Genomic DNA, 17,217 nt, shown 5'->3' on the forward strand with positions numbered 1-17,217 from the left:
AAGCAGTTTTCTCATCCAAGTAGAAACAAAACTAAGCAAAAATAACCCAAAACCAAGTTGTTGCTTTCTTTTTTTCTCTTCTTTTTCCTTCCTTTAAAGGACCTGAAATTACTCTTAAGCTTTAGGACGTATTTGTAGGACTTCATAGAGGATTTTGTCCTTTGTGCACAAGGTTGAATTTTACTGCAGATGCTTGACTCTCGTTTACTTAAAGGTTGAGCTACACATGGACTTGAACAAAAAATAACTCCTCTGTCTTCAGGAGCCTTTTCTCATTACAGAATTGTAGCAAGAACACTTACAAGCTGAATAATTCCTGGTTTGATCCCCAGACAGTACAAAAAGGGGAAGAAGGAAGAGGAAAGAGATGGCCTGCAGCTCCCTTTGTTTCCTTCCTACCCCATCTCCACAAAGATGCAGATGAGGATGAGCCCAAAGATTCAACTCCCCTGAACTGCCAAAGGCTCAGAATCCCTGAGTGCAGTAAAGATCCCAGGGATTCAAATGGGAGATCTCTCACTGGATCCAGAGAGCAGCAGAATCAAACAATTACATCCTACAGCTCCAAGTCAGGAAATCACTTAGGCATGAGACTAAATCCATCCCTATCAGGGAATACAATTAAACACATACTTAACATTCAGGATGGCTGTAATTGTCCTTCACAAAGGACAAAGATGCATTCCTGAACTCAGGCCTTCTTAGTCTTACAAAAACCTTGAAAATGCAAATCTTACTCTTGCAGCGGATCTAAATCCTCTTTAAAAAGTTCTTCTATAGACCTAAGTGGCTATAAAACGTTAAAATTAGTTTAATCTATTTTTCTGACCTCAAACCCAGGTTATTTTCCACTAGCACTGGAACAGCTCTACAATACTCAATGTTCCATGAAAAAAGTCATTTTCCACCATGAGTGGCCCTGGGACAGCAAATGTTATGGAAAAAACCTCTGGCTCCAGATGGGACTGCAAAACACGTGTTTAAAAAAAGAGAAAAAAAGGAATCTGCACTATAGGGTGCCCTTAAAATATTCAGTGTTCAAAAACAAATTTCCTCCAACCTTGAAAGCCCTGTGAAATATTACACACCATAAAAACCTTGGCCTACTGACTACTTGCTCTAAAACACTGGATATGTCTTCAGAAATTTTTCCCCCAGCTATGTAGAATCTCATAAAGTATTCTGAGTTTCCCATTCAAGAGCAAGGCAGAACTGTGCTGGCACAAAGCACACTTTGCTGCATTTCACCAGAACTTTACCTCATTTCAGAGGCTAAATTTGCATGTCATCTTTCAGGGGTAACAATTCTGGGTCAACTATATACACACAATGAATGTAATCTGATTATTATTTACCCTACACTCACTAACACCTCCAGTGCACTGAGCGTAACCTACAAAGCAATTGCTTCCACTGGTACACCTTCGTATTTTCTCCAGCAGAATTCTCAAACTGCCTTTATATTTATCTGAATTATGCTTGGGGAATCAACTTCTAGTGACCCTAAAAAGCCTGAACCTGCTGCTACTGAAATTACCCACATGAATCTTGCCAGCTTCACCAGGAATAACAGCCCTGAGCAGAGCAGCAGCAGCGTGAGTCGTGCTGGCACTCTGTGTGATCCCCCACCTGCCCTCTGACACTGCCCTTCTCTGGCAATCTTTCAAAGCCTTACCTCTCCTGTTCCCCACCAGCCTGCAGCAGCTCCTCTTCCTAGGTGGTAGCAGCATCTGGCAGGATTTAGGTATTCCTACCAACATCTGGCCACCTCCTCAGACAGGTTCCCAAAGCAAGACCCCTTCCCACCCCACTCCTGCAATGGCTCTGTCAGGTTCTGTTTAGGTCTCTGGCTGTCAAAGAGAACTTAATCTTTTTTCCAGCTGTAGAAGTTTAAGGCTAATATTTTTCAAAATCTGGCATTTAAACGAAGGCAATGATATTTAGCAGCTAATGACTTCTAGAGTGAATTCTGCAGTGGACCCCCACCAAAGACTCGGTTGGTGTGCATTAGGGCACTTCCACAATCCAGCACTGTTAGCAGAGGCTGGTTTGCCCAGCTGGTGTCATTATACTTTTACTTTACTGAATAACAGTGCTGCATCACCAGGGACCACGCTTTATCATCAGACATTTATCACCATAAAGTAGATACAAATACATGGACTTCAAAAATATAATTTTACCAGAAATCAAAGCACTATACAAGAATTGCTGTCCTTAGACCTGAAGTCCACTAAACTCTGCACTTTCTGCAGTACAATGGGCACCTGGGGACGTGTGGGCAGAGTACAAAAATCCTGGCACTTATTGAGTAACCCTTCCTCAATACACCTTCCTGGATGAGAAGTAGCCTTTAGATCATGCCTGTTTCCTCTACTGCTCTTCTCTCTAGACCTCTTCTAGCTCTACTATATCGTTTTTGAGATGAGATCAGCAAGTTGCAAACAGGATTCACCACAGCTGTAAAGAATGGGCAATTTTTATTTTCTATTATTTCATCCATTCCTCTGCCATTAGTTTTGATTTGGACAGCACCCAGCAAGTGTGCTGGTGTTCCATGGAACTGAGAACCATCGCTGCACAAACCTTTGTCTGTTCAGAGACAGCCCCAGGCATCTATCTACCTTTAAGGTTATTTGTTCTATATGTACAGTTATTCTGCAAATATCAACTTTGAACATCTTTTGAGCTCATCTAGATTTTTAATGCTACTTGTGTGATCAACCTTCTGCAACTCTTCACAGAGTTAACCTTTATAAATCTTCATTCTTCACAGTTTTAATCAACAAACTGATTGCATTCCTTTTGAGAACTTTTATAAAAAGGTTGAGCACCACAAATCCCAGAATGGCCTTTGGGGCACCCTACCCTCTCTTCACGGTAAATTTAACCATTTTTTCCTCTCAGTCACTCAAGCAGGTGCCAACCACTGAGGCAACCTCTTCCTTTACATAATTAGAATTTGTTAAACTTTGCCTAGGCAACTTCTCAACAGCTTTTTGCCAAACTGAAGTAGGAAACCTTCCTCTAACACAATCCATTTTAACCCTTCCTGAACCAGGAATTTAAAGGAAATTTCTTTTCAAATTAGCAAAGCTGTGAGAGAAAAAAAAAATCAGTTTCATAAACAGTCCAAATTTATGGATTTCCCCCCACCTCCTCAAGGTTCTATCTGTCTCAGAAAGTAGTGGATGACCTGAGGAATGTGTTTCTATAGAAACCTAGAGGTACCAATGTCCCAAAAGACACCCAGTGTGTGTTTGGGTGAGGGCTGCTTTGCACTGTGCAGTCAGTCCTGCCTGGACCCTCAGCCATCCTGCCCATTGGTATTGGCCAGGTATCAGGGACGGTCCCCAGGCACATCCTTCAGTTCAGTTACAGCCAAAGGGATTCAGTTTTCAGGTTCCCAGACTGTTACAAGACACAAAGCAAAGCACAATTAAGCTTTTGAACATCTTTTAGTCCTTCCTGCTTAATCCTGATCCAAACAAAAACTCTAAGGAAGATGTGCTTACTGTAAAAAGCATAAGAGCAAAGGTTTTCCTTCTATTATACTAATTATAAATACTGTCATTCCTTCCTCATAAAATAAAACTGTACACCCTCCACCCTGTACAATCTCCTTTAGATTTTGGAATCTATTAATAATATCCTTCAGAACGTACAAAAAAACTAAAAAAACCCCAGAATAACCTAAAAAAAAAAAAAAAAAAAAAAAAAAAAAAAAAAAAAAAGAGCCAAAATCCTATGTATTGAACTTCTATATTTCTTCACTCATGTCTTCTAAAGGGGTTAAGCACAGAAGACAAAGACCAGCATCACGGTTACATTTGGAATATTGTGGGTAAATAAAATGAAGCAACAGATGGAAAATCAAAATCTTGATTTTTCTGGACCTGTTTCAAGTTCCAACACTGACAAGCAAGTATTTGGTCCACCTTTGTGAAAATTCTGTGCAAAAAGATACAACAGGCTTTGTGTAGTTCTCACAATTTTTTATCAGTATGTTATTATTAGAGGGCCAGAACGTACTCATAGGAATGCAGAATTTGGATGAAGGTGCAGATTCTACTTTTCAAGGCCCGTGTGCCAAGATATTTCAGAGCTGCAAAGAGAAGTGTAAACAACCTCAGCTCAGTGTGTGTCACTTCCCTGCTCCCACCAGCAAGGGGCAGGCAATGCACATTTTATTCGCATTTCCACTTCTCCCTCTATTCTGCTTCAACTTAGAGCTCTCAAAGTTTTTACAATAAATAGTCTGACAGTTTTAGTTTATTTTAGCAATAATCACAAGAAATTTTTTTCTGCAAATACAAAAAATGTCATCCAAGAGCAATTTGGAGCAATCAGTATTGATATTTATACCATGTGTGTTGATTGAAAAGCTCTTGGCTGTAAGAATGGAATATGAATCTATCCAGAATGTATTAATATCTTCTAACGTATGCTTGTGAGGGAGCTATAAAAGTGAGTTCATTATAATTAGTGGAAAAATAGTCTTTTTATAAACTAAAAAGACAAAAGAAAGAGATGCCATCAGTTTGTACAGTTCAGATAACTTTTCTTATTGTGTTCTTTGATGCTCTTCTGTTTACTAGGATACAGTGGTCTTCTGCAATTTAAAGGGCTTTTTTCAGTCTCAGTGTAATTTCTGGAGTGTGAGAGAAAGGCTTTCAAAAGGATAAAAGAACCAAATCAGTAAAAATGAAAAAGAAGAAAAACTTGTACCCAAAAGGCCAACTGCACAAAATATTAAACTTTACATCTTCAATAAGTGAACTTCTTTGCAGAAGAAACTATGGATTGAACAACTCTAAAAATGCCTTTTAGGTTATTCATTCTACAGAAAAAAAAACAACCCTCAGAGGTCACTACAGCCAAGGAATTTAAAAGTAATTTAAGAATTCTACTACTGACATGGCAGTAATACTCTTCACGCACATGGGCACTTGTTCATTAGATGGTTCATCTTGTAGAGAATTATTCTGGGGCTAGCAGGAGTCCCAAAGACCAGATGTGACACCACTGAGAAATCTGCATGAGTAATGTCCATGTAGAAGGATCCTGAATAAGCTCCTGGCAGAACATGGAGAATGAAAGACTTCTCCAGTGATGTCTCACTCAGTGGAACTCAGAGGGCAAACACCTCCTCTGCAGAGCAGTCAGGAGGAAGGACAGTGAGGAAGAAGAGGTGCTGCAGATCCAACCAAGGTCTCCCTGACTCTACAAGAGCTGCTCTCTTGTCATTACTTTTGCAGGTCTGATAATTCAGATCATGTTTTATCAGCATTCACAACAAAGTTCTCATCCTCCTACACTGCAAATGGACATATTTTTGGGTCCCACCTATCAGACAAACACATCAGCATAAGGTGCTATTAAATTCAACCTTCTGAAGTCAGAGGTTTATTACTTTCCATTAAGGAAAGGCGAACAGGAAAACTCTGCTTACATCATCGCAAAAGTTTTTCTGCTTCTAGACTTAGTGACATTTTAAGACATGCAAGCTCTATTTTATTCACAAACAGTAATACTTACTTCCTTGGCAATGACAGGAAATAAAGCAATTAGATAAATCATTTTCTAAGTCAACACTGGTGTCTCAGTATAACTAAAGTTTGGCTCACCAATATATACAATGCTAAAGCATTTGGAAATCTACAGTCCCATGTGAAAATATTAATTTATATTTAAATTGCTAACTGCTTACCCATCCTAACAATATTAATATTAACAGTGTGACATGAACTCTCTGCTGAATTTGAGATGTAGGTCAGTTATACATGGAGTTGCCAAACCATAGTTGGAAAATATTACTTCATCAAAGAATTAGCCTTGGTACAACGGTGAATAGCAGAGCCACATGTCCTAATATATGTCAGCCTGGCGCCTCTATTGTATGCAGAGCTATTTGCATATATATATTTCTATCACTAGCCTGGTTCAGTATCAACACCCTCTGATATGCATTTCCCAGCACATAAATGTGAGCAGCAAACTGGCTGCTCTGAGGTCGTTCTTTGCACTCACTTGCAACCTTCGTGGTTATTTGCACTTTCACACATCATCTTCACAAAAGGCTGAGCTCAGCTTATTAAATGTTTCACAGAATATTGCTGCTGTGACTGAAATCTTAGACTTCGAACTTCACAGATAGCAATGGTAAGATTAAAAAGAAAAGAGCTACCTTTCCAGCAAAGGGTTAGAAAATAAAATAAAGCTGTGACCATCTTAATGCATGTTAACTCTGATTAACATTATTCCTCCTCCACAAATGCTGAGCTAGAAAATATCTATATTCTTTCATAGCTCGGCGCTTTTCTTTGTTTCCTCACTGCAGCTGCAGACTGATGGATCTAAAAGGTGAGTTTACTTCACCATCAGGTTTAAAGTTCTATTAGGCTGCGGCTGGAGATTTCATTTTCAGTTTTAACAATAGTCTAGACAGATGTGCATCTCCAACAGGGATAAAGAAAGTTCTTTGATGAGCAAGTCATCTGGCTATGCTTGCTATTGCAGCAAGATACCCCATACTCTGGTGGACTTTAAGCTCTGTAGTGGAGCCCTAGACCACTTCTTGGAAAGAAAGTCCATTTAAAGGAAACCCTGAACATACAGATGTGTATCTAAATTGAAGTGACAGGCAGAAAAAAAATAGGGCTGGTGTGGGTGACATGCTTAATTAAAAAAGACTAATGATCAGTGATTTTCTGCCTTCACTGGTAATTTATTTCAAGATATAAGGTAAATTTCTGATTGCAACATTGCAAGCAACGTCAATGCAGTTCTTACTTACCTTTCACTGGACATTCAATCAAAACATTTCCTCCGATTCTTGCCATGATTGTACCTCCAACAACTGCTGAGACACTGCTGGCTTCCAGATTTGTCATATTTAACACAGAGGACAAGATGACAGGCGCCTCTTTGAAATTAAAGGGATTGTAAGTTTTAAAATCTTTATTTAACTTCTAATTTAATTTCTAATTTAACTTTCTAATTTAACTTCTGTTTAATTCTAAACATAGATCTTGTATTTAAATTCATCATGTTTGGAACAGAATGCAGTCTGCAAAGCAGCAGCCAGAAAAGACAGGTGGGACAGATACAGGCAGACTGAGTTCACATCTTTTGTAGTTCTAGAGCAACAAGACTGTATTACTGCTGCCTATTATATCAGGCAGAGTTTCATGGGTTGCCAATAAAAGAAACTATTTCACATTGCAGTGGGCATGGGTGTTTATACACATATATTTATACACACACTGTGTGTATGCATATGTGTGTGTGTATAAAAGCCTGACCTTCTGCAATGCCACTGTTTTTACCTGCACGCAACAGCACTGATGTTTCCATATCAAAACCAGAGTCATTGACAACCAAGCATCCATAGGTACCAAGTTCCTTTTGAGTAGGATTCCGAATCTGCACTTTTCCAGCAGTGTCCAGGATGACCCTGCACAACAACCAAGGAGATACAAGGGTTACTACCCTGGGACAAACCCAGCTGAACCCCCTTGCAGGAGTTACAGATACAGCAGCAAAGCTCCTTTTTAGGAGTTTGCAGTTGCAGAGCAGCGCAGGCAGTCACAGCTCTGCCTCCTCTCTGGTGACAGAAGGGGTGTGCTCAGGGATACACATGGGGAGGATTTAGATCTCCTTCTACAGAGAAGCTGTGTCCTAGTTGGAGTCCTTTGAAGGACAGTGCATTTGCTACCACAAACCAGGATCCCCTGGGAACAAAAGTGTGAATAAATCAGAATACCACAATTAGAAGTATTGGGCTTGGCAAGAAATTGATCTCTCCAGAGCAAGCTTGGTTTTCAGCAGGATTGGGAAATTCACAAATTACGGCCTGATCTGACTTTCAAATTACTATGGGGTTGGAGTTGCTGAGGCTCTTGTAATTTTTTTAATATCATCACTGAAGCTTAAATCTTCCACTGAAACCTCCCAGGTGTCTTGAATACCTTGCCTGCCCTCTGAGGATCAGGGTATTAAGAGACAGCATCACAGGCTGGGGAAGAGGCTGAAAATAGCAACTTTTCTCCTTGGTTACCTTTTCCTGCACTAAGTTACATGACTTGCCATACACTCAGCCCATCCCAAAAAACTGCAGCTGGTGTTTTCCCACAATGAGTACATTTACAGAATACATTAACAAAAAATAATATTAAAAATACTCGTGTCTCAACAAAACAAGCCACCTCATGCATGGCTCAAGTACACCCTTCTTTACAAACCCAAGAGATAAAGACCATTTACCTCCTCACACTCTTTCAGATGCAATGCTGTTAACATTATTTTTGGATCCCCACATATATTTGTGGATTTGTGTATCAGAAACCTTACTGGGGAAAAAAATTAGGAAATAAACCTACTTTGCTAATATATGCCTTAAGTGCGAGAATATCAGTCTAGGCTAAAATTAGGAAGCAAACATACTTGTGAATAAACAAAACACCATCATGTCCACAAAAATCAAAGTATCACTTGCTACAAATTAATGGAAAATTATGCGCATTTCACAAAATAAACATAACTGGTGGGAGCTACATGGTTCCAAAAACATTTGCACTTTTTAAAATGGCTCAGTTTGGGTGTCTTTGCTCTAATTGATAGCCCTGCAGAAGTATATTTTTCTTGGCAGTGCATTTAATCAGTTAAATATGTTGAGAAATATCCAAAAGCGCCTTTATCATTTCAGAACCAGTTTTTTTCATTACTCAAGAGCTAGCTATAATTCCAAGAGGCTCACACACAAAGTTAATGTTAATATTACCAGGTGAGCTTCTAATTTATCAGCACTGAAGTAGACGTATTTGCTCAGTCTTGAGCAAATATCTGATTGTAACAGCTTGCTGTACTCGTTTGTCAGCTCTCAAATATGATGGTAATACAGGTTCTTTATTACTTTGAATTTCCCTGTCCTCAACATAAATATTTTAAAGTACTGAAAAACATCCATAAAAGCTCATATTTTTCTTTTTCAGTTGAAGTTACGCAGCTCCAGTAATACCTAAATAGTGTGTTGAAGGATAGTGAGGGTACCAGTGATGTTTTCCCTTAAAATGAGTAAAAACTAAGACTTCTTTTCATCTATACCATCGCAGATGTTTTCAATGTGTTCCCACTGTATTTAGTATCTGAATGAATCCAATAGCCTCTCTAATTTGAGGGTAAATCTGCTCTTTTTCTGACAAGCTGAAATGATTGAAGCAGATCAAAAAATTCAGCCAGGACATCCAAAACGCTTCACCTTATAAAAATAGTTAACCCTCCTATGTAGTATCCTGGAAATGGCCAAATACTTGGATGTCAGTAAAGCCAAACAACGTGAGAGGCACTTGAAAGAATAAAAATAAATTGCTTAACTGAAAAGATGGAAGGCCCAGTGGCCATGCTTATCTCATTTTTACAACAGTATGTTCTAATATTGCACAGCAGGGTGGATTTTTTCCGTCGATAGGGACATAATAAGTCATTCAAAAGTAAAAGAGAAGCTATTTACTTACTTCGCAGAGGCTTTTAATGTCTCGCCATCTTTTGTCCAAGTATATTTCACTTCACTAATACCAGCTGTTTCACACACTAGATTGACAGCATAAGTATTCTTGGTCAGAAAAACTGTATTTCCAATTCGTACAGTTACTGTTTTGTTGAAGGAAACTTGAGGAATTTCCTTTTGCCTCATAATAACTGGAACCTTCTGGTCAAACATTAACTTATCAACCGTTTTTGTGCTGAGGCGCTCGGATTCGTTTGGCGATTTGCCTGTGAGTTTGGAGGCAACTTTCTCATCCCGGGCCCCCTTCCATTTTTCAGTAGTTGGTTGTGGAGGCCTGGATAGCTCAGCAATCAACTGGTAGATGAGCTGGGACACCAGGTCATCGCTGACTTCTCCGGTTTCAATGAGCTGGCTCATGTTCCCCATGAGCTCCTCGAACTGCGCCGTGTCCATGCTGTAGGCGCCCTGCAGAGCCGCGGCCTCCAGGCGCCTGCTCCTGAACTCCCGGGAGCTGAACCCTTCCGCTGAATTGCTCCCGAAGCTCTCGGGGCTCCTCAGGAACGGCTCATCGTTCATGTGCCTGTCGCCCAGGTAGAGCTCGTTCTTCTTGCTCCACATCTGCCACATTTTGCTCACCTTGTGCCACTTGGCGCCGAGGCTGCCGGCCTCGTTGTGGTCGGGGCTGGTGGCCCGGCGGGGCGGCGGCCGCAGCGCCGGGGGCTCGATGAGCCGGTTGTCGGTGCCGATGAGTTTGAGCACAAAGGTGTCACGCACGGGGCCGGCGATGCAGCGGTACACGCCGATGTCGCCAGCCTCCAGACAGTGGATTTTCAGAGAGCCTGACTTGGTGATGCCAAGCCTCTTGGAGTTTTGTAAGAGCTGCCCGTCTTTCTCCCAACGGATAAGGGACTTCTGGAACCTTCGCACAGGGCACTTAATGACCACGGATGTTTTTGGGAGTAAGTAGGCTCGGCTTCCTATGGTAAAATTGATGCGCTTCTCTGGCCTTGTCTGAATATAAACTCGGTGAACGCTGACAATCTGAGGTCCGTGGGCAGAGAACTTTGCTGGAAGCTTGGGCTTGATCTCTGCAAGAAAACAAAGTGTTGAAAAGCATCTAGTCACTGGCAGTCATGCTTACAAAATCTGCTTTTCACAGAATGCTTGAAAGAGCTTTTCCTGACTTTGTTCAAGTCAGACTGAAACACACAGAGCTTTTATCTGAGTCACAAAAATGCAAAAATATGAACAACATGAAACCATAACATTCCCTTGCTTCGGCCAAGAATTCTATTGCTTCTTCTCCAAATCTCCTAACAATAAAAGGCTACAGGCAACATAAACCTATGTGAAGGATGTAGATAGTGCACACATATATGAAAGGATATATACATGCATTATATATTACTCCTTATATATGTTCCTATTATGGTTATATTTCCTACTGCTGCCTCAGAAAGGCTAGGCATGATGGAAATGAAAAAACTGAATTAAAAAAAATGTGAACACATTATCACTTTCCCCACATTTGAGCACTGTTGAGTGCAGTATGACCTAAATAAAACAAAATCTATCCAAAATGTAAGGCTCCCCTTGACTCTTATTTAAAATGTTGGCTGGCTTTGCTGGTTGCCTGAGTCAAGCCAAACTGATACAGGGCAGGAGGTGAAAGAAACAGTCAGTGAAGACACAGTACATGCAACAGGCAAAGGCACCCTGTAATCATAGGCTGAGGGTAATTCATTAGGGTTGAAAGATGAGTTGCTGGCCGTGTCGTGCCAAGAAAGTTGGGAGGGAAGGGAGGAAAGAGAGAAATAAGGCATCATTTAGAGAGGCTGAATATAGTGATCAGATGAATTGACAAAAGCAGGCAATAACAGCAGAAAGCTTGGTTCAGGCTGGGTATAGAGACACTGGGTCGCATGAAGCTCCTCCTGCACTGAACTGCAGGCTCCTGGATGCTGGAAGGTTTCTGGAAAGCCGCATGGATAAGCAGCACCACGGGCAGGCTTTCCCAGCAGAGCTGGGCAGGCACAGGGCCGCTGCAGTGTTTTGGATGCTCTGTGCTGGCTCAGTGCCCGGCTCTGACAGCAGCACTCACCTGGCCGAGAGCAGGCACAGGGAGGAACAAGGGAGCAGGGACACGCAGCCCCGAGCCCTTCCCTGGCAGGTCGGATGGGCCACACGGGAAGGGTCGGGAATCAGTGATGTTGCTGCCAGAAAACAGCCCAGTTGTGTACGGTGACCCAGGGGTTTGGTATGTGACACAGAGGAAACTCAGCCCGCAGAACGAGCTGATGAGCCAGGAAACAGATGCACAGATCACAACACTTCTCAGCTCGTCTGAAGCTGAAATCAGCACTGCTTTTCCACTTGGGAGGTACTTAAATAAAAAGATAACTAAACCGATGGCACACAAATGATACCCAAAAAGCTGCATATACATGCGCTCCAAATATGCTGTTAAGAAATAGGTGAAAAGCAAAATGCTTCAAGCATTCAATAAGTGTGTTCACTATAGGAACTACACCCTGGAGTGCGTTCTTATGCTTATAAAACAAAATGGTTATTTTCAATGTTTTGGGTAATGAGTTCAGACCTGTGGGGATATCATGGTTTCATAATTACATAGCTTTTAAATTGGGATTCGTTATCCAGATACAAGATTCTCTCAACCATTTCACATGGTACCACAATTAAATTGTTTTAGGCACTCAGTTTACTAAAATTATTAAAGTAGCGTCCTGTTTTTAATAAGTTATTGGGCCCCAAATATTTATTTTCAGGGAAACGTTCCAGTATTATATCTTCCATTTCCAAAATCCAGCTTACAGACACAGTAAGTGTAACTTTAAACACACAAATTAAAATACTTCAGGCTGTGGTCTGTTTACACTAGTTATTCCAACTTAGAATTAAACCCAGTGCATACATATAAATACGTTAACAAGTCTCATCTATTTCATTTCTTTAAAAAAGACAGACCACTAACTCTCATTAGCAGCTCAACACTAAAGGGTGTGTGTGTTTTTACTGGTGACTGGTGAACAAGTCTGAGAGTGAAACAAAGTTCAGAGTTGTGGATGGCAGGCCATATAAATATATAAGGTCATATGAATGTATGAGGCCATGTAAGTCTGCATTCTCAGGATCCTTATTGTCATTCAGTCTTGCAGCTGCTGAGGTGATGGACTGCTTGGGAGAGTAAAGGTAAATCTTAAGGAATATGTGCTGGAGCCTTTGGACCTCATTATCACCAGATACAAATCCATCTGCATCTGTGACCTGTAATGGTCCCGAACAGCTTCAGCTGGGTTTCAGAGCCTGGTGACCTCAGGGCTAGACTGGTGTTATTTCCTATTTCTCAGAGCCCAGAGTCAGGAATGTTTCTACTTAATAAGTGCTACTAAGTCAGAAAACAGCTACAATTACCAGTCTTAGGGTAAAAGATTAAGGTTAAAATGACTCAGCATTGTCATGAGACAGTAAAAAAGGAACTCATCTGAGCCACAGAAGCATGACCTTGAGGAGTGAGATTTAGAAACTGCTCTCCAAGGCAAGAACCCCCAACAGCACTCACACCACACTGCTCCTCTTCCATCCACATCACTCTTTGTCCTGCAGCCATGCTCTGTTCCTACCTTCTACTCAGCCCCCTTCAAGGTAGCCTCAACCCACAGCTGCAGGAGGAGGAGATGCCTCCTGCATGTTCCTGGGGATCCAAAGCCTGCTGCTGTCCCAGCCCTGGCTCCTTCTGCACGACCCAAACAGGAACCACAGGTATGGACCAGCCTCACACCTTCCCCTGCCCTCCTGCACTGTGACAGGATCACCAGGCAGACCTGAGCTGCAAAGGCTTCCTTGCTCCAAAGGTGGAGATAGAGGGAGAGGACAGTGATTCTCTTTATGACTTTGATCTGCACCCATTCTGGCTGATGGTGTTCCCTCTGCAGCCCCTGTGCTGCTCTCCAGGCATTGTGCTGGAAGCTCACATGGTAACATTAATATCAGTCTGAGCTAAGCAATTTGCAAACCAGCTCCACTGCCATTCAACTATCCACAATTAATTAAATTCAGATAGATATGCAGCTCAAAATATTTCATTAAACCTTATGCCAAGGACATTCCTGAAAGTCCACAGGGCTTTATTTAAGTGGAGTTTTGAACCTCAGGATTTTGGCATGTTAATCTGAAATGCAGGCCAGGAAAAGAAGTTTCATATTATGTATGAATCAGTAATTATTCTATTTCTTATTTTGTTTTGCAAATAATTTCTAAAGCAAAGCTTCAAAATGTATAAAGTAGCTATTTCTTTGCAACACTATGAGTTGGGTCAAAACATGGGGATCAGAACCAGACCATTGATAAAGGCTTCTTGTTTTCCCCCAGCTCAAAAATAAAAACTGTTTTTTTCCCCTGTCTTCCCAACACCCTGCTCCCCAAACCTGCAAACCTTCCTTTATAAAGGAAGGGGAGCACAGGTTCAGACATAAGGAACCTGCATTTAGATCTGCCTATTCTAAATTAGCCTATGTAATTGAACATTCTCTGTATCAGAGAGTTTTTTCCATTGCTGTTAAACTCACAATTACTGCAACTACCATCAGTATCATAACCCAATTGTGCCCAAATTGTACAATTTCCATAGAGAATCATCCTGAAAAGATTCTTATATAGACAATAATGAAACAGATTTTTTTTAAGAATGTCTGTACTGTCACCACTCCCCCCACAGCTAATGAGGCCAGGAATCTAATTTTTACAAGGAAAGATAGAAATTATACCTAAAATTATCACTGGCACAGAGTTTCAGGTTTTGAATTCCACCATGTTAAGCAAAATGTCCAGTGTAATACAAATGTACAGTGAAAACAAAAGGCATCAGAACTGGATTCTTATCTTTTCTAATGTCGTTTGTAATTTATGTTAAATCTATGAATGTTTCTTTTTTTTTCCCAGTTGGAATCATGTAAATGATAAAGGAAAAATCAGATTAAATTGTGCACAAGAGTGAGGGTGAGAGGTGTGTACCATAATATATATTCAAAAACTACTTCTTGAGATCATAACCTTTGTTTCTGAGTGGCAGAAATAAAAATAAAACTAATTCTGTTATTACTGGTATAGTAATTATGACACTTAATTTGTGCCAAGTTATGGTGTGATAGGATAGGTAGATGAGTGAATTAATGTTCACACAGATTTCTCTTTATAAATAGATCATTCCAAATCAGCAAGGAACCAGATAAAGCCACATACTTACTGTTGCAGGCATTCACCTGACAGGACCTTACAAGCAGTGAAGGAGACAGACCACTACACATCGATCCATTTAATGTGACATATTGGCCCTTTGCTGTTAGGTTTTGGCAGGCAAGTTTCCTTCTCTGGATTCCAACACCACAGCTTACTGAGCACTGTGAAAGGAAGGATGCAGTCAAGTTAAACTTGGTACTCCACACCACACATGCTAATTTAAACTAGTTTGTTTTGTGGTAGGTTTTTTTAAATTTTTTTTAAATTATTTTTTAGTCCTGAGAGAGTACACACACTCTTCTTCATAGGAATCTTTGTGTTGTTATGTTGTTAGACTCTAATATTAGTTATTGAACTGTCTCCACCTTTCCAGGCAATAAGAATATAAGACAGACAGTTTTTTCAGCAAGTAAGTCATGAATTAAAATAACATTACAGTATTTATGCTCAGCCATGGGCAAAACAGAGCAATGAGATCTGGTACCTGACAGAAACAATTCAGCAGGTTCTAAACAGTCTCTGGCAAGTCTCTCAACCCTCTCTCTTAAGTTGTATTGCATGAAACTGTATTAGCAGCTTCTAAATTCAATTTTCTAAATCTTTTTGAATGGGGAGAGATAGCAAACTTGCATTAAACAGGAAAGGAGGAGGATGTATTCCAGAATAATGCTAAGATTTGGTTTTTGGAAGCTGTACCATGAAATTATTGATAGCTAAACAAGTCTGGTGGAAAGCACGTCATGCCCTTCAGTGACTGAAGTGATGCCCAGGAAGTGGGGCTGGGATCAGTCTGGCTGTAGGCAGGGATGCACAGTTTAGTTCAGCTTGTGACAGCTCCAAACAGCTCATTTACCCAGACAGAAATCTTTAGAGCTTTTGTTGCAATGGAGGGTTTTGGTTCACCATTGTTGAGGTTTACTCACCTTGGACCATTCTCCAAAGACCAGCTGAGGAGGACAATCGACTTTGGCACATGCTTTACTAGTTGGCAGTCTGGGTTCCTGGCAGGCGTCATCAGGGTGTTTCAGGAAACTTCCATCTGTCAGCAGCTGCTTGCAGGACACTCTGCGGGTCTGAATCCCTCCTCCACAGGTACGTGAGCACTGAGGAGGAGGAGAATTAAATCCAGCATTTACACCTGCATAGACACCTGTGCTCTTGAAAAATGACATCTACTTTCAATGGAAAATCAAGCAGCACAGAAAATTCACCTGTTCAAATATTTAATGTTTTAGAGATGAGGAGAACTGCAGTTCAAATGTCAAACATATCACCTGAATGCATGGAAGTAGTAGAAATCCTAGAGAAAAACATGAACCTCATGCATACATCTATGTCCCTCACCAGTTAATACATTAATTAAAAAAAAAAAAAAAAAAAAAAAAGGAAAGTGTATTTAGAGAACATAGAGAGAGAGAGGATGTATGGAATAACAGGTATCCAGCCTTCTGAAATCCTAAGGACTTCCACCTCATCCTGTGACTGCCCATTGGCACAGGAGGGTAAAGCAGTGTGTTTGGGTTACCTTGTCCTAATGATGGAAGCTGAAACTCACACACACACACACAGAAGGTGGGGAGCTGCCTTCTGTGCTGGAGAGTTTCACATCCCTGGCCAGAAGAACACATTTAAACTCTTTCTTTCTGTGACCCACCATACCTGTTGCCATTCCTCAGCGTGCCAAGCAGGGGGACAATCGATCTGGTTGCAGGCTTGTAAAGAATGAGGCTTTGGGTCTTTGCACTGGTGGGCAGCAGGAGCAGATCCTCCAGGCTGTTGGCAGGACACGTCCCTGGTCTGGATCCCCACCCCACAGGGCGCCGAGCAGCGGCTCCAGGGGCCGCTCTGCCACCTGTCCCAAAAACAGCCCAAAACTCACCTTTAGTGACCAACCTCAGCCTGGGGAAGGAACAGTCTTATCCAAACACAGCCCAGCAAAAAGCACAGCTGCAGGCATAGCTATTGATCAATGGCTAAAACAGCCCTCTGGTTTGGCTGGAGCACAAAAGTATAAATTGGATTTATAAACTTGCAGGTAACAAGCAAATGCAGGATGTATTAACAATAAAGTAATAAACAGTCATTTTCAGACATATTTTACTCCAGTATTTAGCTTTAGAGTGGTCCTCTTAAAAACAGCCTGTTGGCAACCTGCTGATGTTTACATTGATAAATGTAAATATCTAAACAGACCTTTCTTATATTTACAACACTTCCTTTAAATGTGTATATGTTTTCTATAAAACATCCTGTTCCTGTTAACTTCTCCCCTACATTTAGCAAGAACAGGTTTCTGCAAACACATAGAAAAAATTTGCAAAGGCTCTGGGACGTCAGAGATCAGAAATGGGTAAATAAGTCAGCACACATCAAAATTTCCCATCTGGCCCTTTCAAGTGACCAAATGACCTAGATGCTGTCTTGGATTTAGATGAATTTGTTCTTTCCCCAGA

General features: G+C 41.0%; 1 protein-coding gene across 1 annotated transcript in view; it reads right to left on the reverse strand.

Moving 5' to 3' along the window:
* The window catches only part of ADAMTSL3 (ADAMTS like 3), a 165,024-nt gene that overhangs the window by 14,890 nt on the left and 132,917 nt on the right, over positions 1–17,217 (reverse strand). Inside the window, exons 17-22 of the mRNA XM_066328347.1 lie at positions 16,424–16,616; positions 15,688–15,867; positions 14,772–14,925; positions 9,516–10,596; positions 7,329–7,456; positions 6,797–6,925 (exon numbers count right to left, since the gene is read on the reverse strand). Coding sequence (XP_066184444.1) covers positions 6,797–6,925; positions 7,329–7,456; positions 9,516–10,596; positions 14,772–14,925; positions 15,688–15,867; positions 16,424–16,616 — 1,865 coding nt within the window. The remainder of the gene's footprint in view (positions 1–6,796; positions 6,926–7,328; positions 7,457–9,515; positions 10,597–14,771; positions 14,926–15,687; positions 15,868–16,423; positions 16,617–17,217) is intronic.

This window comes from Sylvia atricapilla, chromosome 13 (assembly GCF_009819655.1).
Source record: "Sylvia atricapilla isolate bSylAtr1 chromosome 13, bSylAtr1.pri, whole genome shotgun sequence".
In the NCBI taxonomy this organism is placed as follows: domain Eukaryota; kingdom Metazoa; phylum Chordata; class Aves; order Passeriformes; family Sylviidae; genus Sylvia; species Sylvia atricapilla.